The 26,984-nt window shown below is 49.0% G+C and overlaps 1 protein-coding gene across 1 annotated transcript in view; it reads left to right on the forward strand.

The window, feature by feature from the left end:
- hcrtr2 (hypocretin (orexin) receptor 2) overlaps window positions 1-26,984 on the forward strand; it is an 82,848-nt gene that overhangs the window by 24,800 nt on the left and 31,064 nt on the right. Inside the window, exons 2-3 of the mRNA XM_038801050.1 lie at window positions 14,340-14,518; window positions 24,138-24,381. Of these exons, the coding sequence (XP_038656978.1) occupies window positions 14,340-14,518; window positions 24,138-24,381 (423 nt within the window). The remainder of the gene's footprint in view (window positions 1-14,339; window positions 14,519-24,137; window positions 24,382-26,984) is intronic.

Below are 26,984 nucleotides of genomic sequence, written 5' to 3' on the forward strand. Positions count from 1 at the left end.
TGGGTACACAGAGGAGACTTCAGAATGTCCAATTCACCTAACAAACACGTCTTTCGGGACCTGTGGGAGGAAACCGGAGCACCCGGAGGAAACTCACGCAGACACAGGGAGAACGTACAGACTCCACACAGACAGTGACCCAAGCTGGGAATCCAACCTGGGTCCCTGGCGCTGTGAAGCAACAGTGCTAACCACTGTGCTACTGTGCCACCATCAATGCTTCTTATCTGCAATTGCTGACTTACGGCCTCAGGGAATCAGGCTGCTTACTACCTGCCCCAGTTTGTTTTCCAATATCTTGATTGGTTCTGGTTGCAGCTCATACCTGGCACCGTTGCTTTGTCCACAGATAAGGGATGAGCTAGATGGGAGAAATGGCCTGCCTCATTTGTACATACCTTATCAGGATTGGGCTCTGAAACAGCTTCTATTGAAAGAGGGGGAGTCACCTCCGATGGACACCTTCTCTGTGCCACGATTGGGATTTCTGATCATCGGATGAATCAATACAGAATCTATTGCGGGTAGGAGGGCAGCAGTGACAGAAAAAAAGGCTATATGCAGTTGCTAGAGTGCCTCTGTGACTTTAGGAGGAGCATTGCAGGAATGATGTGTTCCTGTAAACTGTGAGGATCGGAGAGAGAGTCTTTTGAACTGTGGGAAGGGGTCACCAGGACAGAATCCTTCTGTGAAGAAGGCAAATTGGCTTTTTAAAAAATAAATTTAGAGTATCCAATTCATTTTTTCCAATTAAGGGGCAATTTAACATGGCCAATCTACCAAGCCTGCATATCTTTTGGGTTGTGGGGGCAAAACCCATGCAAACATGGGGAGAATGTGTGCAAACTCCACACGGACAGTGACCCAGAGCCGGGATCAAATCTGGGACCTCGGTGCCATGAGGCAGCAATGTTAACCACTGTTCCACCGTGCTGGCCTGGCAAAGTGGCTTTTGAGGCAGTTTTGGGGGAAGTTATAGTTTAGTTGTACCTCGTTCTGGACTGCAAGACACAAAGAGACATGCAACTGTTGGAGGTAGAGCAAAGAGCAGCAATAATGATTCCCAGTGCCAGATATCTGAACTGCAAAAATAAACTGAAGAGTGTTAGGGGTTTAATTTTGAAAGAAGCTTTCAGACATGGCCTTGGGCCGGATTCTCCCCTCCCCGGCGGGGTGGGGGGTCCCGGCGGGACGGAGTGGCATGAACCACTCCAGCACGGGCCACCCCAAAGGTGCAGAATCCTCCACAGGGGCTAGGCCTGACCCGGAATGGTTGGTGCCTCGCCGGCCGGCGGGAAAGGGGTTTGGCGCTACGCCAACCGGCGCCGAAGGGCCTCCGCCGCCGCGATTCGGCGTATGCACGGGAGCACCAGCGCGTGCTGATGTCATCCCCGCGCATGCGCAGAGGGATTCGCCTCCGCACCGGGAATGGCGAAGGACCACGGTCTCTGGTGCGCAACAATAGAGTGCCCCCACGGCACAGACCCGCCCGCAGATCGGTGGATCCCGACCGTGGGGCAGGCCACTATGGGGCACCTCCCAGGGCCAGATCCCCCGCGACCCCCCCAAGAACGCCGGAGCCCGTCCGCGCCGCCAGGTCCGGCCGGTAACTCTAATTTACGCTGGCGGGACTGGCATATAACGGGCGGGACTTCGGGACATCGCGGGCCGGAGAATTCAGTCAGCCCCGGGGCCCATTGAGTCGCGCCGGACCCCGCCATTCTCCGAGGCGGGCAGCGCGACTCATGCCAGGCCAGTTTTTGGTGGGGCGGAAGAATTGGGAGGACGGCGGGGGCGGGATTTACGCCGACCCCCGGCGATTCTCCCACCCGGCGGGGGGTCGGAGAATCCCGCCCAGTTCACAGAGGTATATAAAGCAATAAGTTGTATTGGATAACTGCATAAATGGATAACTACTTCAAAGTAAATCACATTAGTGCCCTGCACAAACAAGTTTTTCACATGATCATAATGCTGAATGGAAAACATGAGTCATTAAAGATCCACCTTCTTGGAGCAGAGAAGGGGAAGGGGAGATTTAGTGAAGGATCAATAAACAGTACACACAGACTAGGGGAACGATTTAGATGCCACATTACGCCAAGCAAGCATCCGTGCAGGCTGGTCAGGTTGCGGGAGAGGCTCAAATCGGGAACCATGCCAGGTGCCGAGCAGTTTGCGATCTAACTGGTCCGCTCCTGATTCTGATCCCGCCTAAATGCAGCATGAAGCTACTTGAGGGCAATTAATGCAATCTCCATCTCTCTAGTCAGATGGGCGGCCAATCTAAAGGCCTCCCATCCTCTGACCGACTCTCCAGTGACAGGTCACATGGCTATTGATTAGCACTGGTCCACACAAATGTGGATCAGGTATCAAGGCACCTTGATGGTCTCCCTGACCATTGGAGGCCCCTGAGTGTTGCACCCTGGCTCTCCCCCTGGTACCTGAGCACCTGGGCACTGCCAATGTGCCTGGGTGCTAAAGTGGCAGCTTCCAAGGTGAGGGCCTGAGGGGGACCATACCCATGAACTGAGGGTCGAGTGAGGGTATGAAGGGTGGGGAGTGAAAGGTGGGTATGAAGGGGCTTCTGGAATGTTGAGGGGGTGAAGGAGGGGTGTCTGGGGTGGGGACGGCCTGGGAAAGCCTGAAAAGGGTCTCAGCGACTCCATATGGGCTCCCCTCACTTGGGGGGGGTGGTGGTGAGATAATGCCCATGTGTCTGGGGAGTGACATTGCCTGTGGATGGAGGGCTGTAGCGTAGCCTCAAGTTGACTAAGAGATCGGGACACCCTTTCAAAACGGTGGCCCGATGTCTGAGGAGCTGGTCTGGCCGGCGAGTTCAGCTCCCCACTGATGAGAATAATTTATGGGCTAGCCCGAAGAGAAACTCCCCAAGCGGAGTGCGGTTAGATAGTGCCGGGTACTTGCCGACAGAGCTGGGGAGAAACTCCCAGCCAAACACACCTGTAATGACACTTCAAAACCTCCCTGCTAGATTGTTAGAGCAGCGAAGGTGAAGGGGAGATTTAGTGGAGGATTAGTAAACAGTGAACACTGACTAGAGCAGAGAAGGTGAAGGGGAGATTTAGTACAGGAACAGTAAACAGTGAACACTGACTAGAGCAGAGAAGGTGAAGGGGAGATTTAGTACAGGAACAGTAAACAGTGAACACCGACTAGAGCAGAGAAGGTGATGGGGAGATTTAGTAGAGGAATAGTAAACAGTGAACACCGACTAGAGCAGAGAAGGTGAAGGGGAGATTTAGTAAAGGAATAGTAAACAGTGAACACCGACTAGAGCAGAGAAGGTGATGGGGAGATTTAGTACAGGAACAGTAAACAGTGAACACCGACTAGAGCAGAGAAGGTGAAGGGGAGATTTAGTAGAGGAATAGTAAACAGTGAACACCGACTAGAGCAGAGAAGGTGAAGGGGAGATTTAGTAGAGGAATAGTAAACAGTGAACACCGACTAGAGCAGAGAAGGTGAAGGGGAGATTTAGTACAGGAACAGTAAACAGTGAACACCGACTAGAGCAGAGAAGGTGATGGGGAGATTTAGTAGAGAATTAGTGAACAGTGAACACAAACTAGGAATTGTTTGAGGAATTGGATAACTTTTTCCAAGTTGCCAAATGGCCCTCGGCTATGTTGCACCTTTTTTTTAATGATCATCCATGGGGTGTGGATGCTGCTCCTGGGCCAGTATTTATTGGCCATCCCTAATTGCCCTGAATAAGGTGCTGCTGAGCCTCCTTCTTCAGCCACTGCACTTAAATCTTGTCTGATCCATTTCCAATGAGTGGACGAGTGGACTTGGAGGGCTGGTTTAGCTCAGAGGGCTGGTGCAGCTCAGAGGGCTGAATAGCTGGTTTGTGATGCAAAGCACGGCCAACAGCATGGGGTTCAATTCCTGATCATGCTGAGGTATTTATAAAGGCCTGCCTTGTCAACTATGCTCCTCAAATGAGATGTGGTGATGCTCCGGTTAAATCACCACCAGTTAGCTCCCCCTGTCAATGGGGAAAGCAGCCTATGGTGACTTTTATACATGGGTTAGGCCACACAGGCATTATTTAACTCCCATTTTAAACGTCCCGCAGTCCTACATTCTATCACTATTTTATTTCTATTACAAATTCCTATGCCCAGATTTAGAGTGGGAACCCCAATATAATTGCCAAGCAATTACTCATTTCTATTCAGTGGCAGTGCAATATCTTCACCAGGGGAGGCTGAAATTTCAGTGTGATAACTTTACACAAGTGTTTCCATTGCAAATGGGAACATTGGAAATTGTAATGGAAAAGGGATGGGATAAACTTTTTGAAACCTTTATTAATAACTCTTAAAGAAAGTTTTGCTGAAGCAACATTTTGATTGAGTGTTCCCAGTACCAGGGAAAGCGGGACAACCGTTCGCTTTCTGGGGGTTTTACACATGACTAACTGAAGACTCCAAGGGCAGCCAGATCTCCCATATCAGCATTTAGAACATACAACATAGAAGAGTACAGCACAATACAGGTCCTTCAGCCCACGATGTTGTGACGACCATTTATCCTAATCTAAGATCAACCTAACCTACAGCCCTTCAATTTACTGCTGTCCATGTGCCTGTCTAAGAGTCTCTTAAATGTCCCCAATGACTCAGACCCCACCACCTCTGCTGGCAGTTCATTCCACGCACCCACCACTCTCTGTGTAAAGAACCAGCCTCTGACAACTCCCCTATACCTTCCTCCAATGACCTTAAAATTATGTCCCCTTGTGACAGCCATTTCCACCGTGGGGAAAAGTCTCTGGCTATCCACTCTATCCATGCCTCTCATCACCTCGTACACCTCTATCAAGTCACCTCTCTGTTTTCTTTGCTCCAGTGAGAAAAGCTCTAACTCCCTCAACCTTTCTTCATAAGATATGCCCTCTAGTCCAGGCAGCATGCTGGTAAATCTCCTCTGTACCCTCTCCAAAGCATCCACATCCTTCCTCTACTCTATCTCTCTGCTGCTATAGGGGGTGATTTGACCCTGGGGGGGGGGGGGGGGGGGGGGGTGCCCGAGGGGGCACTATTTTTCTTCCGCCTTCGCCATGGTCTTCACTGTGGCGGAGATGGAAGAGACCCCCTCCCCTGCGCATGCGACGGGATGACATCAGCAGCCGCTGACGCTCCGATGCATGCGCGGACTTACACCGACCGGCGAAGTCCTTTCGGCCCCGGCTGGCATGGCGCCAAAAAACTTTCACGCCAGGAACCACTCCAGTGGGGGCCTAGCCCCTCAGTGTGAGGGCTTGGCCCCTAAAGGTGCGGAGACTTCCCCACCTTTGGGGCAGCCTGACACCGGAGTGGTTCATGCCACTCCAACACGCCGGGACCCCCCGCCCCGCCGGGTAGGGGAGATTCCCGGCCCCTATCTCTCAGAATCCTTTCCAATATTTTGCTCACCACAGATGTAAGACTGATGGATCTGTAATTCCCAGTGATTTCCCTATTCCCTTTCTTGAACAGGGGAACAACATTCGCCTCCCTCCAATCATCCGGTACTACTCCAGTGGAGAGTGAGGACACAAAGATCATCGCCAATGCCGCAGCAATCCCCTCCCTCGTTTCCTGCAGTAAACTTGGATATATCCCGTCAGGCCCAGGGGACTTATCTATCCTGATGCTTTTCAGAATTTCCAGCACATCCTCCTTCTTAATATCAACCTGTTTGAGTCTATTAACCTGGTTCACACTGTTCTCATGAGCAACAAGGTGAATACTCTCCAGTGAATACTAAAGCAAAATATTCATTTTGGGCCTCCCCTATCTCCTCAGACTCGAGGCACAAGTTCCTTCCACTATCCTTGATTGGCCCTACTCTCACTCTTATCATCCTCTTATTTCTCACATAAGTGTAGAACGCCTTGGGGTTCTCCCTAATCCTTTCCGCCAGGGCTTTTTCATGCCCCCTTCTAGCTCTCCTCAGTCCATTTTTGAGTTCCTTCCTGGCTACCTTGTAACCCTCTAGAGCCAAGTCAGATCCTTGCTTCCTCAACCTTACGTAAGCTTCCTTCTTCCTCTTGACTAGAAGCTCCACTTCTCTTGTCATCCAAGACTCCTTCACCTTACCATTCCTTCCTCGTCTCAGTGGGACAAAACTATCCAGCACTCGCAGCAAGTGCTCCTTAAATAATCCCAGATTACTGTTGTGTATTTCCCCAAGAACAATTGTTCCTACTTTATGCTCCACAGCTCCTGTCTAATAGCAGTATAATTTCCCCTCCTCCAATTAAATACCTTCCCATACTGTGTGTTCCTATCCCTCTCCATGACTATGGTAAAGGTCAAGGAGGTATGGTCACTGTCACCGAAATGCTCTCCCACCGAGACATCTGACACCTGGCCTGGTTCGTTGCCGAGCACCAAGTCCAATATGGCCTCCCCCCTAGTCGGCCTATCCACATATTGAGTCAGGAATCCGTCCTGTACACACCTGACAAAATCTGCTCCATCGAAACTATTTGCACGAAGGAGGTTCCAGTCACTATTAGGGAAGTTGAAGTCACCCATGACAACAACTCTGTTACTTCTGCACTTTTCCAAGATCTGCCGCCCAATCTGTTACTCTATCTCTCTGCTGCTATTAGGGGGTCTATCGAAAACTCCCAATAAAGTGACTGCTCCTTTCTTGTTTCTGATTTCCACACATACTGACTCAGTGGACAAACCCTCCTCAACTACCTCCTTTTCTGCAGCTGTGGTGCACTACCTAATTAACAGTGCCACTCTCCCTCCTCTTTTACCTCCCACCCTATTCTTCTGAAAACATCTAAACGCCAGAACATCTAACAACCATTTCTGCCCCTGTGAAATCCATGTCTCCATAATGGCCGCAACATCGTAGTTCCAAGTACTGAACAATGCTCTAAGTTCATCTCCCATATGTAATGTTCTATGTTCTATATTCCTGACATTCCTTGCATTGAAACAGACGCACTTTAACCCATTCCACTGAGTGCAACTTTTCCCTATCAACTATCGATCCTTCCTCTCAGACTCGCTGCATACTATTTCTGCCTGTTCAACAGCCACCCTAACCTCTGATCCATAGCTCTGGTTCCCATCCCCCTGCCAAACTAGTTTAAACCCTCCGGAAGAGCTCTAGCAAACCTCCCACCCAGGATATTGGTGCCCCTCCAGTTTAGGTGCAATCCCTCCTTCATGTACAGGTCCCACCTTCCCCAGAAGATATCCCAATGATCCGCATATCTGAAGCCTTCCCTCCTGCACCAGCCCTGTAGCCACGTGTTCAGCTGCACTCGCTCTCTGTTCCTTGCCTCACTTGCACGTGGCACCGGTAGCAATCCTGTGATCACTACTCTGCTTGTCCTGCTCTTTAGCTTCCAACCTAACTCCCTAAAATCACTTTTTAGATGCTCATCCCTTTTCTTAGCTGTGCCGTTGGTTCAGTCTCCCAGTCACCGCTGGGACGAGACACGAATGAATGCATCAAGAGTCATTGCCCTTTGGGAAGCTTTGCAGAAACAGCGACCAGCCAGGTTTTCACTTTCTAAGGCACAGATGTGGCAGTGAACTGCAACTTGCGTTGTTCACATAAAATAGATTTTAAATGACCTAAAGCGTTTTTGGCAATATGGCATGGCGTCAATTTTAATGCTGCTGCTAATACTGTCAATATAAAACCTAGTCTCTCACAAAGACTACACCGTTAACCTATCAGCCGAGTGAAAATGATTGGAAAGAGATGTGCGGGCAAACACTACAATATCCCTCACCACACGGCAGCTGTTGAAAGCCTTCTGTTAACTTCAGTCTTCAATCGTTCCGACTCTCTGGGATTTATATTGGTATAATTTGCAATAAACTAAAATCCCTGCGCAGATAAACGTTGCTTTGCAGTTAAGCTGTTTAGTACGTGCTGGCAATGGAAAATTAGCTTCGATCACCCTTAACCAGCTTCTTGAGCCCTTTAAGGTTTCAGATGTTGCTGCCGTGGGGCAGTGAGTTTTAACAGAGAAAGGAGGTTAACAAGCAGAGAACAGCCGGGTTGGCTGAGCTTCCCAGAGGAATTGGCACGGAGCAGGCTGAGGAAATCTGGAGGGGCACCTGGGCACATTGCTACAGGGAGGACAGGCTTGGTCAAGTCTACTTCTTAATGTAGAGAAATGAAAGAATTTTTCTATGACTAGAAGGCTAGCTGGAGGGTAGGTGGTGTTAGACAGAGTTATTTTGGGATAGATTGAAGTTTGTTGTGATAGGGTTAGATATAATAAAGTGGGAGGAGGTGGGAGGAAGTTGGTGTCGAACATACACACCAGGGTATACCAGTTGGGCTGCTTGGCCTGATTACTATGTAATTCAGGTTGTCGTGAGAGTGGATTGAACAGTTTACTTTCAGGAAACAGCCTGGTTTCTGGAATGTTCTTGGGTCACAACGGGCATACGTTTAGTCTAATAGCGCAGCAGCAACTGCCACGACTGAAGATAACCTCACTGTCACTCAAGATTCATATAATTGCGCCTACTGCCCTGTACCCCTTTTGCAGGCTAGGCAAACACATCACAGACGGCAGGTGACTGCGAGTTGACTTTCCCAGGTCTATATGCTCTGTGAAGAAGACATACAGACCTGAAACATTAACTCTGTTTCTCTCTCCACAGATGCTGCCAGATCTGCTGGGTTTTTCCAGCATTTTCAATTGCTATTTGAGGTTGCTTGTGGATGATTTAACTCGTAATATCGTAGAATGTAAGTGATAGTGTGGAGGCCATTAATACTAGCTAATAGCCTAGATAGGATATGTTCTCATATGGTTTAACAGTTATACCTTTAGCAGAGCCCACATGGTTACTGCCATGGGTCACTGTAGGCAGCTCTTGATGTCTGTACTGGTCTGGCATATGAGCTCCTTACTTTTTTTTTTACAGAAATGAAACACAGTTTTGTCTTAGAGGCAGCAGCCCAAAATATACTTCAGTGTCACAAACAATATATAAAAATATAAATACAAATATAAAAAGGCAGCACTGGAGACACACTGATTGAGGGCAATTTAGATATTGGGTTAGAGATGGATCACAAGATTAGGCTAAGGCATGTAAGGAAGGGTCAGGTGATGTGACTAGCAGCCAGCAATGCTCAGACATTCAGATACCACCAGTTGGGGGGAAATGACGGAGGGGGAGGGAAAATGGGGGAGGTGGGGGAGGGGTGTGGGATGATGGACACAGCCTTGGCCTATGAGAAGCGGGCGAGGAAGAGAGCCTCCCTGGTCCCCTGGGCAAGCTGACCTCCATCCTTCGGCTCCTCCCATGGGTCCTCTCCGGGTTTGGCATTCAGCCCCTCCTGGCCCACCTCCTCCTCGCCCTCCTCCTCAGATGAGGTTGCATGTTCCTTGACGACGGAATCCAGCATCAACTCCAATGCGCCAGTAGAGTCTTTCGATGCATAAGGAACCGAGTGTTCAAAGACCAAGACCTCAAATCCAGCACCAAGCTCATAGTTTATAGAGCAGCCGTGGTCCCTTCTGCAGTGAGAACATGGTTGTGTTATACTTCACCGACTGACCACTAGGAGTCTCATTAGTATATAAGTGAATGTTAGAGTCAGGTGACCTCAGGGCAGTCACGCAGGGTCAAGGATGATTTGCTTCCACTCTGGAGAGATGGATTCTGCAGTTGCTGAATAATTCAATCCTGGATCCACAGACTCTGCCACAGGTTTGGCAGGTGGTGTTTGATGAGGTTGCTGGGATGCTCTGGATTCTGTGCTCTCTTTCCGCTGTTTACGCTTGCCCTCCACACACTCCACCCAGAGCAGAGTGCTGATATGAAGCTGCAGCTTGTTAGCCTCTCGAGTGTCAATCCCGACCCTGGCGAATCGGACACCGCTTTTCACTGGAATCACTTGTGTTCCATGTGACGCGGGTGCTAGCCATTAACGGTTGATGAATTGGTCTGGGAGCAATTTTATTGTCATGGAAGTCCACCGATACAAGGAGAATCGCGCCCACTTTGTGTTATAAGCCACATGCTGCATTCATTGGGCAGATTTGATGTGCTAATGACCCAGATATTTCTATTCTTTTCTGCTGTGACTGAGGATGTTACTAAACTCTTATCTCAAGTGGCCTGAAAAAACATGTATTATAATGATTAATTTAAAGTTGATGCTGAGATGAAGGACGAGTGACTTTATGCAGCAAGTTACTGGAACATGGGCTGCATTACCTCAAGGAGTGTTTGAGGCAGAGATTATTGCATCTTCTGAGTGAAAACTGAATCAAGCGACTACACAATGGGATGAGCAGTATCCCATTCTGGCTTAATTCTCGCTGGCCACCATTTAATGGTATATAGTGGCTGAGATCCTTGCAGGAAGCTGTCAGGTATCACGGGAATGCATGCAAATTTGACGTAATTCAGATTTTAATGGCACTTGAATGGCCTACAGTGTGCTGCATCCTTGTCAGTATTGCTAGTGTCACACGGGAGGGTTTAAACTAGTATGGCGGGGGGTGGGCACCGGAGCAATAGGTCAGAAGGTGAAAGCATTGAGGGAGAACGAGGGAATAGGGCCACTCTGAGGCAGAGCAGACAGGGAGATGTTGCTGAACACAACGGGTCTGGTGGCCTGAAGTGCATATGTTTTAATGCAAGAAGTATTACGGGTAAGGCAGATGAACGTAGAGCTTGGATTAGTACTTGGAACTATGATGTTGTTACCATTACAGAGACCTGGTTGAGGGAAGGACATGATTGGCAGATAAACGTTCCATGATTTAGATGTTTCAGGCAGGATAGAGGGGGATGTAAAAGGGGTGGCGGAGTTGCGCTACTGGTTAGGGAGAATATCATAGCTGTACTACGGGAGGACACCTCAGAGGGCAGCAAGGCTATATGGGTCGCGATCAGGAATAAGAAGGGTGCAGCCACAATATTGGGGGTTTACTACAGGCCTCCCAATAGCCAGCGGGAGATAGAGGAGCAGACAGGTAGACAGATTTTGGAAAAGAGTAAAAACAACAGGGTTGTTGTGATGGGAAACGTCAACTTCCCCAATATTGACTGGGACTTACTTAGTGCTAGGGGCTTAGACGGGGCAGTGTTTGTAAGGAGCATCCAGGAGGGCTTCTTAAAACAATATGTAGACAGTCCAACTAGGGAAGGGGCTATACTGGACCTGGTTTGGGGAATGAGCCCGGCCAGGTGGTAGAAGTTTCAGTAGGGGAGCATTTCGGGAACAGTGACCACAATTCAGTAAGTTTTAAAGTGCTGGTGGACAAGGATAAGAGTGGTCCTAGGGTGAATGTGCTAAATTGGGGGAAGGCTAATTATCACAATATTAGGCGGGAATTGAAGAACCTAGATTGGGGGCGGATGTTTGAGGGTAAATCAACATCTGACATGTGGGAGGCTTTCAAGTGTCAGTTGAAAAGAATTCAGGACTGGCATGTTCCTGTGAAGAAGAAGGATAAATACGGCAAATTTCAGGAACCTTGGATAACGAGAGGTATTGTAGGCCTCGTCAAAAAGAAAAAGGAGGCATTTGTCAGGGCTAGAAGGCTGGGAACAGACGAAGCCTGTGTGGAATATAAGGAAAGTAGGAAGGAACTTAAGCAAGGAGTCAGGAGGGCTAAAGGGGTCACGAAAAGTCATTGGCAAATAGAGTTAAGGAAAATCCCAAGGCTTTTTACCCGTACATAAAAAGCAAGAGGGTAGCCAGGGAAAGGGTTGGCCCACTGAAGGATAGGCAAGGGAATCTATGTGTGGAGCCAGAGGAACTGGGCGAATACTAAATGAATACTTTGCAGCTGTATTCACCAAAGAGAAGGAATTGGTGGATGTTGAGTCTGGAGAAGGGTGTGTAGATAGCCTGGTCACATTGAGATCCAAAAAGACGAGGTGTTGGCGTCTTAAAAAATATTAAGGTAGATAAGTACCCAGGGCCTGATGGGATCTACCCCAGAATACTGAAGGAGGCTAGAGAGGAAATTGCTGAGACCTTGACAAAATCTTTGGATCCTCACTGTCTTCAGGTGATGTCCCGGAGGACTGGAGAATAGCCAATGTTGATCCTTTGTTGAAGAAGGGTAGCATGATAATCCAGGGAACTACAGACCGGTGAGCCTTATGTCAGTGGTAGGAAAATTACTGGAGAGAATTCTTCGAGACAGGATCTACTCCCATTTGAAAGCAAATGGACATATTAGTGAGAGGCAGCATGGTTTTGTGAAGGGGAGGTCGTGTCTCACTAACTTGATAGAGTTTTTCGATGAGGTCACAAAGATGATTGATGCAGGTAGGGCAGTAGGGCAGTGGATGGACTTCAGTAAGGCCTTTGACAAGGTTCCTCATGGTAGACTGGTACAAAAGGTGAAGTCACATGGAATCAGGGGTGAGCTGGCAAGGTGGATACAGAACTGGCTAGGTCATAGAAGGCAGAGAGTGGCAATTGAAGGGTGCTTTTCTAATTGGAGGGCTGTGACTAGTGGTGTTCCGCAGGGATCAGTGCTGGGACCTTTGCTGTTTGTAGTATATGATTTGGAGGAAAATGTAACTAGTCTGATTAGTAGGTTTGCAGACGACACAAAGGTTGGTGGAATTGTGGATAGCGATGAGGACTGTCAGAGGATACAGCAGGATTTAGATCGTTTGGAGACTTGGGTTGGGTTAGGCGGAGAGATGGCAGATGGCGTTTAATCCGGACAAATGTGTGGTAATGCATTTTGGAAGGTCTAATGTAGGTAGGGAATATACAGTGAATGGTAGAACCCTGAAGAGTATTGAAAGTCAGAGAGATCTAGGTGTACAGGTCCACAGATCACTGAAAGGGGCAACACAGGTGGAGAAGGTAGTCAAGAAGGCATACGGCATGCTTGCCTTCATTGGCCGAGGCATTGAGTAAAAGAATTGGCAAGTCATGTTGCAGCTGTATAGAACCTTAGTTAGGCCACACTTGGAGTAGAGTGTCCAATTCTGGTCGCCACACTACCAGAAGGATGAGGAGGCTTTAGAGAGGGTGCAGAAGAGATTTACCAGGATGTTGCCTGGTATGGAGGGCATTAGCTATGAGGAGCGGTTGAATAAACTCAGTTTGTTCTCACTGGAACGAAGAAGGTTGAAGGGCGACCTGATAGAGGTCTACAAAATTATGAGGGGCATAGACAGAGTGGATCGACAGAGGCTTTTCCCCAGGGTAGAGGGATCAATTACTAGGGGGCATAGGTTTAAGGTGCGAGGGGCAAGGTTTCGAGTAGATGTACAAGGCAAGTTATTGGGTGCCTGGAACTCACTGCCGGAGGAGGTGGTGGAAGCAGGGATGAGAGTGACATTTAAGGGGCATCTTGACAAACACATGAATAGGATGGGAATAGAGGGATAGGGACCCAGGAAGTGTAGAAGATTGTAGTTTAGTCGGGCAGCATGGTCGGCACAGGCTTGGAGAGCTGAAGGGCCTGTTCCTGTGCTGTACTTTTCTTTGTTCTTTGTATCCAGATCATTCATTTCTGAGGTCCTCAAAGATAAGTCAAAGACTCTCCGAAGTGTCATCAGAAGAGCAAGAATGACACAGGAGGCAAAATGGGCTCTGGACTCTCCGTGGCATCCCCAGTCACGAATCGACCCAAATTCACACGCCTCCTACAACTAACCCAGATGCAACCTTGGTGCTCTGGGGACCAGGCCAAAACCAACTAACTACCTTTTTCTACCTATTCACGTGGACAGCTGGCAGGATGTAAATCAGGCTCATCCATTTAAAATCAGCCTCGGACTCCTACAGGCATTCTCTGGAGAATGGGTCATTGTCCCTCACCCCCCGCTCCCCAGCTACTATCTCCTCCCCGTTTCCCATCAGGAAGTTAAAACCTAACCTCTGTCGTGTTAAGCACAAAGATAACATGGGCTGCAACTGGATGCAGCTATAACTGAAATAGACTCCAGACCTTGAAGTTAGTTCAATTTGATTTATTGAACCTGTCACACAGTTAGCACAGTTCTCTGTGAGTTCGACTCTCTGATAACCTAAGTGTGATCTCTCTGTCTGGCTGAACCAGACTAGCTTTTAGCCACGTAATGTATGTAGTTGTCCCTCGTGGAAAGAGGCGGAGTGTGAGTGCCTCGTGCCTTTTATAGTGGGAAACCACCCCCAAGTGTTCTGCCTGCTGATTGGTTATGTCCTGTTCTCTGTGTTCATTAGCTGCCTGTCTGTATCTCATTATGTGCATGTCTGCATATCATGACAACCTCCAAAAAAAACACAAAGGAATGTGCAAGTAGGGAAAAGACTGGTTTTATCTTCGTTCTTTCAAATGCTTTCCTTTTTTCTTTCAGTTTGCATTGCAGTTTGGAAGAATCATCGCATGCGGACAGTCACAAACTATTTCATAGTTAATTTGTCATTTGCCGATATCCTCGTTACGATTATCTGTCTCCCTGCCAGCCTGCTGGTTGATATAACTGAGACATGGTTTTTTGGGCAAGTTTTCTGCAAAATAATTCCATACCTTCAGGTAAGAACTTCCTCATTTCTCAGGAAGTGTTTCTAAAGAAGAGACTTGTATTTACGTCGCACTTTTTACAACCACGGCATGCCTCAAAGCTGGTTTGAAACAAAGCACGCTAAACAATGGGACCTTAAAAATTCAAGTGCAAAGGCAAATAGTAATTATTGAAGTGGAAACAGAAGAATGTTTGGAGCTACAGATTGAATAGTGACAGCTGAAGCAACATAATTCTGTTTAATTGAAACATTTAATCGCACCAAAAACATTCCATTTGAGGATGGTTCAGTAGCTGACTCTCAAACAAGGTGAGGGGATAGCACTGGGAAACTTTCCTCTCCCTGTTATATGTAACAAAATCATAATCCCATTTATAAAAAGCATATTTTGAATTTGACATCATGCCGCACATGAGTGAAACCTTACTGTCTGTGGAAAGGCTCTGATTCACCCTCAAACTCCCTTGATCGCACATAAGACCATAAGGCCATAAGATGTAGGAGCAGAATTAGGCGACTCAGCCAATCGAGTCTGCTCCGCCATTCAATATTTTTCTCGTCACTATTCTCCTGCCTTCTCCCCATAACCCCTGATCCCCTTATTAATCAAAAACCTATCTATCTGTGTCTTAAAGAGACTCAGTGATTTGATCTTCAAAGATTTTTGCGGCAAAGAGTTCCACAGATTCACCATCTCTGGCTGAAGAAATTCTTCCTCATCTCTGTTTTAAAGGATCATCCCTTCAGTTTGAGATTGTGTCTTCTGGTTATAGTTTTTCCTACAAGTGGAAATATCCTTTCCACATCCACTCTATATCGGCCTCGCAGTATCCTGTAACTTTCAATAAGACCCCCCTCATCCTTCTAAACTCTGAGTACAGACCCACAGTCCTCGACCGTTCCTCATACGAAAAGCTTCATTCCAGGGATCATTCTTGTGAACCTTCTCTGGACCATTTCCAAGGCCATCACATCCTTCCTTAGATATGGGGCCCAAAACTGCTCACAATACTCCAAATCGGGTCTGACAGAGCTTTCTACAGCCTCAGATGTACATCACTGCTCTTGTATTCTAGCCCTCTTGACATGAATGCTAACATTGCATTTGCCTTCCTAACTGCCGACTGAACCTGCACATTAACCTTAAGAGAATCTTGAACAAGGACTCCCAAGTCCTTTTGTGCTTCTGACTTCCTAAGCATTTCCCCATTTAGAAAATAGTCCATGCCTCCATTCCTCCTTCCAAAGTGCATAACCGCACGTTTTTCCACATTGTACTCCACCTGCCATCTCTTTGCCGACTGCATTGTCAATTGTAGATCTCATTCATAGTCCAAAACAATCTTTTATTCAGACCTGAGTTGATTTGGCTGAACTCAGCCAATGCTGAATTTGGTGTGCTGTGCATTGGCCCTGGCACCTCTGGTCTAGGAGGAGGGGAAAGAACGATCCTCCCCATTCCTGGTTACTGCCTGGTCACCCTATTAAAAGATGGCCACGTGTGAATACCAGTTGAAGATGTAATTTTGTGGGGCGGCACAATGGTGCAGTAGTTAGCATTGCTGCCTCACTTGCTGAGGACCCGGGATCGATCCCGGCCCTGGGTCCGTGTGGAGTTTGCACATTCTCCCCGTGTCTCCTTGGTGTCACCCCCACCACCCAAAGATGTGCAGGGTGGGTGGATTGGCCACGTTAAATTGCCCCTTAATTGGGGAAAAAAAGAAAATTGGATACTCATCCTCATTTTTTTTAATGTCATTTTGTTTCCCCGCCCTGCTCCGAAAAGCTAAGTCAAATAACTATTGTTGTCTGGACTTGCCCACTGAGGTTGATTCAGGTTCTGATGGAATAGTACCCATAGCACGAGTTGGTACCCTCTAAAAGAATCAAGTTCACTTTCAACAATGATGTATAGCTATGCCCCAGAGTAATGGAATATTTTTGTATTGAAAAGAACTGGAATTTAGAATGAACCACACTGCATTCTGACACTTTTGGAGCATCTGTTAAAAGATGGGGAAAATCTGTGGCCATTTTGGCTAATTTACATATGCAGATTTGGGGGCGGGACCGAGAAAGCACCAGGTGGACAGAGTTGGGTGACCAGCCTAGTTGTGCAAGGGTACCTGGTTGGCAGGTTGGCACTGCCAGGGATCGGGCCCAGGGAGGCCTTGCCAATTGGGGGGGGGGGGGGGGGGGTCCCATGGTCCTCAGCAAGATTGTGGGTGAGGGGCCAGAAATCAGGGGGGCCTGAAAAGCTGGGGGGGGGGGGGGGGGGAGGGGCGCTGGAAGATCGAGGCTACCGACCAAAATTGTGCCCCGATCTGTGAACAGCCGTTCCTGCAGGCGAGATCAGATTGCCAGCAGGAAATCTCTCTCAGTGTGGCCCCGGTGGGGAGAAGCTGCTCGAGGCAAAAAAACCTGGCAAAAGACCGTTGAATAGTAGCATGATTCCCAGCATTGCAGTGCCCAAAGCGGACTTCGACTTTTGTCCCCTGAATCGCGTCGAGCATCTCCAACAATGCACCACTCCCTCAGTAAGAAGTCTTACAACACCAGGTTAAAGTCCAACAGGTTTGTTTCAAACACGAGCTTTCGGAGCACGGCTCCTTCTTCAGGTGAATGGAAAGGCTTGTTCCAGAAATGTTTATATAGACACAGTCAGAGATGCCCCGGAATGCGAGCACCTGCAGGCAATCAAATCATCAAAGATGCAGAGAGAGAGGTAACTCCAGGTTAAAGAGGTGTGAATTGTCCCAAGCCAGTTCAGTCGGTAGGCCTCTGCAAGTCCAGGCTTGTTGGTGGGGGCCGAATGTAATGCGACATGAATCCCAGATCCCGGTTGAGTCCGCATTCATGCGTGCGGAACTTAGCTATAAGTTTTTGCTCAGCAATTTTGCGTTGTCGCGTCTCCTGAAGGCCTCCTTGTAGAATGCTGACCCGGAGATCAGAGGCTGAATGTCCTTGACTGCTGAAGTGTTCCCCAACTGGAAGGGAACAGTCCTGCCTGTTGATAGTCGCACGATGCCCGTTTATTCGTTGTCGCAGTGTCTGCATGGTCTCGCCAATGTACCACGCTTCGGGACATCCTTTCCTGCAGCGTATGAGGTAGACTACATTGGTCGAGTCGCACGAGTATGCGCCGCGTACCTGGTGGGTGGTGTTTCCACGTGTAATGGTGGTGTCCATGTCGATGATCTGGCATGTCTTGCAGAGATTACCCTGGCAGGGTTTTGTGGTGTTGTGGTTGCTGTTCTGAAGGCTGGGTAATTTGCTGCAAACAATGGTTTGTTTGAGGTTGCGCGGTTGTTTGAAGGCCAGTAGTGGGGGTGTGGGGATGACCTTGGCAAGATGTCCATCCTCGCTGATGATGTGTTGGAGGCTGCGAAGAAGATGTCGTAGTTTCTCCGCCCCAGGAAAGTACTGGACGACGAAGGGTACTCTGTCAGTGGTGTCCCGTGTTTGTCTTCTGAGGAGGTCGGTGCGGTTTTTTGCTGTGGCGCGGTGGAACTGTCGATCAATGAGTCGAGCGCCATATCCCGTTCGTACGAGGGCATCTTTCAGCATCTGTAGGTGTCTGTTGCGCTCCTCCTTGTCTGAGCAGATCCTGTGTATACGGAGGGCTTGTCCATAGGGGATGGCTTCTTTAATGTGTTTCGGGTGAAAGCTGGAGAAGTGGAGCATCGTGAGATTATCTGTGGGCTTGCGGTAAAGCGAGGTGCTGAGGTGACCGTCCTTGATGGAGACGAGTGTGTCCAAGAATGGAACTGAATTTGGAGAATAGTCCATGGTGAGTTTGATGGTGGGATGGAACTTATTGATGTCATCGTGTAGTCGTTTCAGTGATGTCTCGCCGTGGGTCCAAAGGAAAAAAAAATAATAGATGTATCTGGTGTATAGCATCGGTTGAAAGTCCTGTGTGGTGAGGAAGTCCTGTTCAAACTTGTGCATGAAGATGTTGGCATATTGAGGTGCAAATTTGGTCCCCATGGCTGTTCCGTGCGTCTGGATGAAGAATTTGTTGTCGAAGGTGAAGACGTTGTGGTCTAGAATGAAACGGATGAGTTGCAGAATTGCGTCTGGAGATTGGCAGTTGTCGGTGTTGAGGACTGAGGCTGTTGCAGCAATGCCGTCGTCATGGGGGATGCTGGTGTAGAGTGCCGAGACATCCATTGTGACGAGGAATGTTCCTGGTTCAACTGGTCCATGGGTGCTGAGTTTCTGTAGGAAGTCCGTCGTGTCGCGACAGAAGCTGGGTGTACCTTGTACGATGGGTTTCAAGATGCCCTCGATGTGGCCAGAGAGGTTCTCACACAGGGTCCCATTGCCTGAAACGATAGGACGGCCTGGTGTGTTGGCCTTGTGTATTTTCGGGAGGCAGTAGAGATCTCCAATGCGGGGATTACGTGGGATGAGAGCACGTAGGGTGTTCTGAAGGTCTGGATCTAAGGTCCCGAAAATACACAAGGCCAACACACCAGGCCGTCCTATCGTTTCAGGCAATGGGACCCTGTGTGAGAACCTCTCTGGCCACATCGAGGGCATCTTGAAACCCATCGTACAAGGTACACCCAGCTTCTGTCGCGACACGACGGACTTCCTACAGAAACTCAGCACCCATGGACCAGTTGAACCAGGAACATTCCTCGTCACAATGGATGTCTCGGCACTCTACACCAGCATCCTCCATGACGACGGCATTGCTGCAACAGCCTCAGTCCTCAACACCGACAACTGCCAATCTCCAGACGCAATTCTGCAACTCATCCGTTTCATTCTAGACCACAACGTCTTCACCTTCGACAACAAATTCTTCATCCAGACGCACGGAACAGCCATGGGGACCAAATTTGCACCTCAATATGCCAACATCTTCATGCACAAGTTTGAACAGGACTTCCTCACCACACAGGACTTTCAACCGATGCTATACACCAGATACATCTATTATTTTTTTTTCCTTTGGACCCACGGCGAGACATCACTGAAACGACTACACGATGACATCAATAAGTTCCATCCCACCATCAAACTCACCATGGACTATTCTCCAAATTCAGTTCCATTCTTGGACACACTCGTCTCCATCAAGGACGGTCACCTCAGCACCTCGCTTTACCGCAAGCCCACAGATAATCTCACGATGCTCCACTTCTCCAGCTTTCACCCGAAACACATTAAAGAAGCCATCCCCTATGGACAAGCCCTCCGTATACACAGGATCTGCTCAGACAAGGAGGAGCGCAACAGACACCTACAGATGCTGAAAGATGCCCTCGTACGAACGGGATATGGCGCTCGACTCATTGATCGACAGTTCCACCGCGCCACAGCAAAAAACCGCACCGACCTCCTCAGAAGACAAACACGGGACACCACTGACAGAGTACCCTTCGTCGTCCAGTACTTTCCTGGGGCGGAGAAACTACGACATCTTCTTCGCAGCCTCCAACACATCATCAGCGAGGATGGACATCTTGCCAAGGTCATCCCCACACCCCCACTACTGGCCTTCAAACAACCGCGCAACCTCAAACAAACCATTGTTTGCAGCAAATTACCCAGCCTTCAGAACAGCAACCACAACACCACAAAACCCTGCCAGGGTAATCTCTGCAAGACATGCCAGATCATCGACATGGACACCACCATTACACGTGGAAACACCACCCACCAGGTACGCGGCGCATACTCGTGCGACTCGACCAATGTAGTCTACCTCATACGCTGCAGGAAAGGATGTCCCGAAGCGTGGTACATTGGCGAGACCATGCAGACACTGCGACAACGAATAAACGGGCATCGTGCGACTATCAACAGGCAGGACTGTTCCCTTCCAGTTGGGGAACACTTCAGCAGTCAAGGACATTCAGCCTCTGATCTCCGGGTCAGCATTCTACAAGGAGGCCTTCAGGAGACGCGACAACGCAAAATTGCTGAGCAAAAACTTATAGCTAAGTTCCGCACGCATGAATGCGGACTCAACCGGGATCTGGGATTCATGTCGCATTACATTCGGCCCCCACCAACAAGCCTGGACTTGCAGAGGCCTACCGACTGAACTGGCTTGGGACAATTCACACCTCTTTAACCTGGAGTTACCTCTCTCTCTGCATCTTTGATGATTTGATTGCCTGCAGGTGCTCGCATTCCGGGGCATCTCTGACTGTGTCTATATAAACATTTCTGGAACAAGCCTTTCCATTCACCTGAAGAAGGAGCCGTGCTCCGAAAGCTCGTGTTTGAAACAAACCTGTTGGACTTTAACCTGGTGTTGTAAGACTTCTTACTGTGCTCACCCCAGTCCAACGCCGGCATCTCCACATCATGGCCACTCCCTCAGGACTGCGCATTGAATGCCAGCATTGATTTTTGTGCTTACATCCTGGTGTGGGACTTGAACTGAAACCGAGTGAGTCGGGGTGAGTCAGAGCGGAAATGGTTTCCCCACTACTATTATATCAAGTCCTTTTATAATTTTACAGAACTTGGTTCGTTCCGCCCTCAACGTTCCAAACTTAAAGACATACGAAGTATTGTTGTGAAAGCAGTCCTCATAATTTAGCACAATAAGAGAACATGGCAGATGCTGGAAATGTGAAATAAGAAGAGGACATGCTGGAGATACATAGCAGGTCTGGCAGCCTCTGTGGAGTGGGAAATAGAGACCAGGATGTTCTGGCCCTGCCCGCCGCTGGGATCTTCCTGTCCTGCCAAAAGTCCAATGGACTTGTGGCTGGTCCTCCACATCCCCCGCAGGGGGGCTGCCAAGGTGGGACTGCAAAGGCCCCCGGCCAGAGTTAATGTTTCAGGTCAGTGACCTTTAATCAGAAGCAATCATCATAATTTAACACTATAAGCCTCAATACCATTCTTGTGAATCTGTGCTGTCCATCCTCCAAGACCAGTTTATCATTGCTGAGGGTCAGTACTCAGAACTGAATCAAGTCTGTGGAGGTTCACCAAGACTCTGTGCATGTGGAGTATAAATTGCTTGTTTTGTATTCCACCTCCCTTTAGTTAACGAAAAACATTCCATCAATCTTAGAAACCCGTGCACTATCCTTTGTTGATTGGTGTATGTGGACACCCAAATCCACTTGCTCCTTCACTCTCTCAGTCCCTCACTATTAAGAATATAGCCTGGTTTATCTTTCTTGGGTCTCCTGGGTGGCTGCCTCCTGTTCCTCTGGGGCAGGCTCCACTGCTCAACGCTCCGCTGATGCTTCCTCCTCCTTGAGGCTGCTCCAGCTAGTTCAGCCGCAGGGCATCCCCCAGGGCTGTAGCGACTAGTAGGAAGGCCGCCATTGCTGGTTGAATTCCAATATCCATTGCCTGCAGGGGGTGAAGGGCTGACAGGTTAGCATGGTGCACACCCCTGTGCCCAACCCGGTCCACCGGATTGGCACCTGGGACTCTGCCCCACATGTTCCCTCCCCCCACCCCCCATCCCCGTACCCCTGGCCCTGTCACCATGGGCCAACTGGCCCTAGTGCCCATCCCTGATGCCAGGGGTACCAGTGTCTGTCACTGTCCCTGCTAGGGGCCGGCACTGTGGCCCCCGTAGGGGCTACTGTGGGTGTTGCTCTGTGTGGGCCACCGGCAGGTGACGCAGGGTGGGGTGTGCATGGATGGGTTGGGGGCGCCCACACGACTGGTGTGTCTGCAGAACCAGGGTCCAAGGTGGGCATTCAGTGGGGTGCGCAGCAAAATGGCCGCCGTAATTGAGGTTCCTGCCTGGGCACCACCCCCTCCCTCAGCCCTAGCAGGGGGAAACCCCCACCCCAACCCCAATGTCAGTGTCCAGCCCGGCAGCCCACAGCTGCTCCTCTCTGTGTCCTACCTCCTCTCTCTCCCCCTCATCAGCCATGACGCCGGTTTCACGATTTTTAAAAGCACAAGTGAACCGCGCCATTGGGAATTCAGCCCATCTGAGGCGGAGAATCGTGGAGGCCCCGGAGAATACCGGGTCGGGCCCGCGGATGATATGCAAACAGAGTTTACTGTACATGCGTTCCGGTACGCATTGAGGCTGCTGTCAAATTGACGGAGAATTGCGATTTGGCGTCAAATCGACACCCGCCGTGATTTTGGCATCGGAAACAATTCTCCACCCAATCTCGTGTCGCGAATTTGGAGTCGGCCAATGGAGAATCTCACCCAGTGTATCCAACTGGAGTAGAATAAAATCATTGTAGCAGCCATGCCTTTTAGAATCCATGAGACACAGTGAAAAAGATAGACGCGTGTCTCACCCTTAGACTAATGAAGTTGTCTCAGACAAACAAGGCACCCAAGGTCCTTGGTTTGACAAACCAGAAATCCCTTTGAATTACTTGACTGCAGCTGTGCCAAACCAAAAGAAGATATAAAACAAATTAAGCAACTTTCTGTACATGTAACCCATTGACACATGAGAGACAGTCTTGAAGATTTCTGTTCACATAAACTTTGACACCTGTGAGATAACGGAATGAAGTTACTCTCGGAAGGACCTGCTGACCAAGCATATGACACTTAAACTGATATTAAAAGAAACACTCATCAACTTTGAAAGACAGACTTTCAATAAAATCAAGTAAAGCCACAAAATTGTAAAAGAAGCGGTCAATGTAGAGATAAGAAACAAATGGGGCAGGGCAGATTCACAGAGCTAACACTCACTCTTCCCTGCTCGAGGGTGAAGTCACTGCTCTGTCCAGACTGCCTGTTTTCATCAGACAAAACCCATGAGGCTGCCGTGATGATGAGCCTATTATTCTTTTAATAAATTTATTGCGTAGGTGTTTTATAGATAATTACGGATTTCCATGTTTAAATATATTTTTCTCATGAAGAAGATAACCTGTTAGCGGATAACAAAGGACTGTTAGCAGATTTATACTTTTGAAGACTTTGTTTTTATACTCTGAAATGGTACAATAAAACCTCACTAAAAAATAAACTGTGTACGGTTACGTTGAGTATGTTTTATATTCTGGACGCTCATTTAGGATGTCTCAAATGACAGGATCCACTCTGAAAAAGTAGGAGGTATAGTTTTGAGCGACCTACTCAAAAAATCTCCCATTAGAATGTAACTGAAACCTGTTTAACTGTTTAAGGCCTGAAATAGTCACCTCCCTCTAGTGAGTGCTGATTCTGTGTCTTGCAGGAAGATAGTTTTCCCTCCTTCAGTGGCTTAGTCACAATAAACGAGTAAGATTAACCCTTCAGGTTGGGGCAGCACGATGGCACAGTGGTTCGCACTGCTGCCTCACGGCGCCGAGGCCCCAGGTTCACTGTTCACTTTTATTTCCCAATTGAGGGGCAATTTAGCGTGGCCAATCCACCTACCCTGCACATTGTGGGGTTGTGGGGGTGAGACTCAGACAGACACGGGAAGAATGTGCAAACTCCGCACAGATAGTGACCGGGGGCTGGGATCGAACCCGTGTCCTCGGCATGGTGACGCAGCAGTGCTAACCACTGCGCCACCGTGCTGCCTCATAAAATTGATTTATGCAGGTAAACAATTTGAAGGAGAAGACCCTGGAAAATTCACTACCAATTAATTTCTCTTGCTTATGCCTTTAACTGATGTTTGATTCTCGAAACAAAGTTGAATAAATGTGTTCCTTTTCTTTCAGACTGTTGCAGTCTCTGTATCTGTACTGACACTTAGTTGCATTGCAGTGGACCGTTGGTATGCTATATGTCATCCACTTATGTTCAAAAGTACAGCCAAGCGAGCACGAAACAGCATAATAATGATATGGATTGTATCCTGCGTCCTAATGATTCCCCAGGCAATTGTAATGGAATGCAGCATCATGCTGCCCGAGTTAGCAAACAAAACTCTTCTATTCACCATCTGCGATGAGCGATGGGGAGGTAAAAACAATATTTTATTCTTGTGCGTTTATGTTTTGTAGAATTGACCACAAAACTAAAAATGCCAACATTTTATTTAACACTGATGATCGTGGCCTATTTCGAGCTTTACAGAACCAAAACATTCAGACGTTGCAACCATTAAGCTGCGTTTTTTGTTGTTCAGATGTTAATATAATTACAGATTTTGTGAAACATCTGATCTTCTGCTGTACCAACGCAACACTGCATTTATGACCCATTGCTAGGCCAAGCCTGACACAACAGGAAATCTCGAGTCATTATCAATAAAAATATGTAATTTTCATTGCACGAGTAACAGAGCACTTAGCACTAATTACTGGTGGTGTCAAGTTTGACAACATGCTAATTATACTGAATTCGAGAAATAGAATGCAGGAGAAATGCACGCATTGCTGGAACTGAAAAATTAGAACAGAAATGCTAAAAACGTAAATTCAAACCAAGCAGAATACAAAAAAACAAGTAATTCTTTATTACTATGGAATCATAGAATCCCTAATGTGCAGAAGGAGATCATCCGGCCCATTGAGTCTGCACTGAACCACTGAAAGGTTTATACCTAGCTAGGCCCAATCCCCCACCCTAGAGGCAATTAAATAGCCAATCCACCTAATTTGCATGTCTTTGGACTGTGGGAGGAAACCTGAGCATCTGGAGGAAACCCACGCAGACACGGGAAGAATGTGCAAACTCCACACAGTCACCATGGGCATAGGTTTAAGGTCTGTGGGGCAAAGTTTAGAGGAGAGGTGCAAGGCAGGTTTCTTACGCAGAGGGTGGTGAATGCCTGGGACGCGGTGCCATGGGAGATTGTGGAAGCAGATACATTAACGGCATTCAAAAGGCATCTTGACAAACACATGGATAGGATGGGTATAGAAGGTATAGAAGGAAATGGCATAAGGAAGTGCTGAAGGTTTTGGCAAAGATTGGTATCATGACCGGTACAGGCTTGGAGGGCCGAAGGGCCTGTTCCTGTCCTGTATTGTTATTTGTTCTTTGTTCACCTGAGGTCAGAGTTGGAGGGTTTGCACCAGCCACACGGCATGATCTCACATTTAACCAATCTGGAATAGAGAGGGAGATAATGACCGTGATCTAGCTGCTCCATTAGCCACAAGCACAAATCCTGTAATGAGTGCTAAATCTCGTGAATTGTCAAAAACGGGATTTGCGCCGGCAAGATCTCAGTTTGAGATTTTTCCTGCCCCCCCCCCCTCCCCCCCCCCCTCCCCCCCCCCCCCCCCCCCCCCCGCTGGTGACTTTATCAGGTGTGAATCAGATTTCAATACATTATCATATTTTAACATATTATTAAAGAGCTAGATGTCAAAGCGTCCGACCACGGTCCTCCAACCCTGGCGGTATGACATCCTCCAACCCTGGCGGTATGACATCACGCTGGCGCAAATCACTACTGGTGAATCACTACTGATTTTCAAAAGTGAAAACCAGTCATGATGACCATTCTGGTGATGCAGAAGTAGCCCGCGGAAGTTGAGAGACAAGGCTGGGCATTTTCCTCTGGCAAATTGGTAGTGCCAAGGGGATAGTGGCAGAGAGCTCTGGTGGGAGGGGGGGCGGGGGAGGGGGTTACCCTCCTCCATTAGGAGGGTTCCCTACTGTATGTGGTGGTTGGGGTGTTTCCCTTGCCTGGCAGGAGGTCCCAATGACTGTGGTGGGGAGGGTCCCGATGGCCTTGGGGTGGAGGGGTCCCATTGTCCATTGGGGGTTAGGGATGCACTTAAATTTGACTTTGATATTGAGTACCCCGATCTCAGATTCCCAGCGATGCCAGCGTGTTTAGGCCTCGACCTTCCAGCTGGCTGTGTGATCTTCGTCAGCACTTTGAAATGTCACAGCGCTAGTAAATTAAACGAGAACAGGGGCGGGATTCTCCCCTACCTGGTGGGCGGAGGTGTCCCGGCGCCGAAGAGTGGCGTGAACCACTCCGGCGCTGGGCCGCCCCAAAGGTCCGGAATCCTTCAGGGGCTAGGCTGGCCCTGGAGTGGTTTGTGCTGTGCCGGCCGGCGGGAAGGGGCTTGGTGCCACGCCAACCAGTGCCGAAGGACCTCCACTGGCTGGCATGTGTTGGCGCATGCATGGGAGCGCCAGTGTGTGCTGGCATCAACCCAGCGCATGTGCAGGGGAGGTTCATCTCCGCGTCGGCCATGGCGGAGGACCACCCAGCCAACGCGGAGGAATAGAGTGCCCCCACGGCACAGGCCTGGTTACGGATCGGTGGGCCCCGATCGCGGGCCAGGCCACCGTGGGGGCACCTCCCGGAACCATATTCCCCTGCGACCCCCTGAGGATCCCGGAGGCCGCCCACGCCGCCAAGTCCCACTGGTAAGGGCCTACTCTAATGTACGTCGGCAGGACCGGCAAAAAAAACAGACGGCCACTTGGCCCATCGCGGGCCGGAGAATCGCCGAGGTGGGCCGCTACCAGCAGCCGCCGACCGGCACGACGCAATTCCTGCCCCCTGTCAAATCCCCGGCGCTGGAGAATTCGGCAGCCGGCGGAGGCGGGATTCACGCCACCCCCCCCCCCCCCCCCCCCCCGGCGACTCTCCGACC

The sequence above is a fragment of the Scyliorhinus canicula genome, chromosome 6, assembly GCF_902713615.1.
Source record: "Scyliorhinus canicula chromosome 6, sScyCan1.1, whole genome shotgun sequence".
NCBI lineage: Eukaryota > Metazoa > Chordata > Chondrichthyes > Carcharhiniformes > Scyliorhinidae > Scyliorhinus > Scyliorhinus canicula.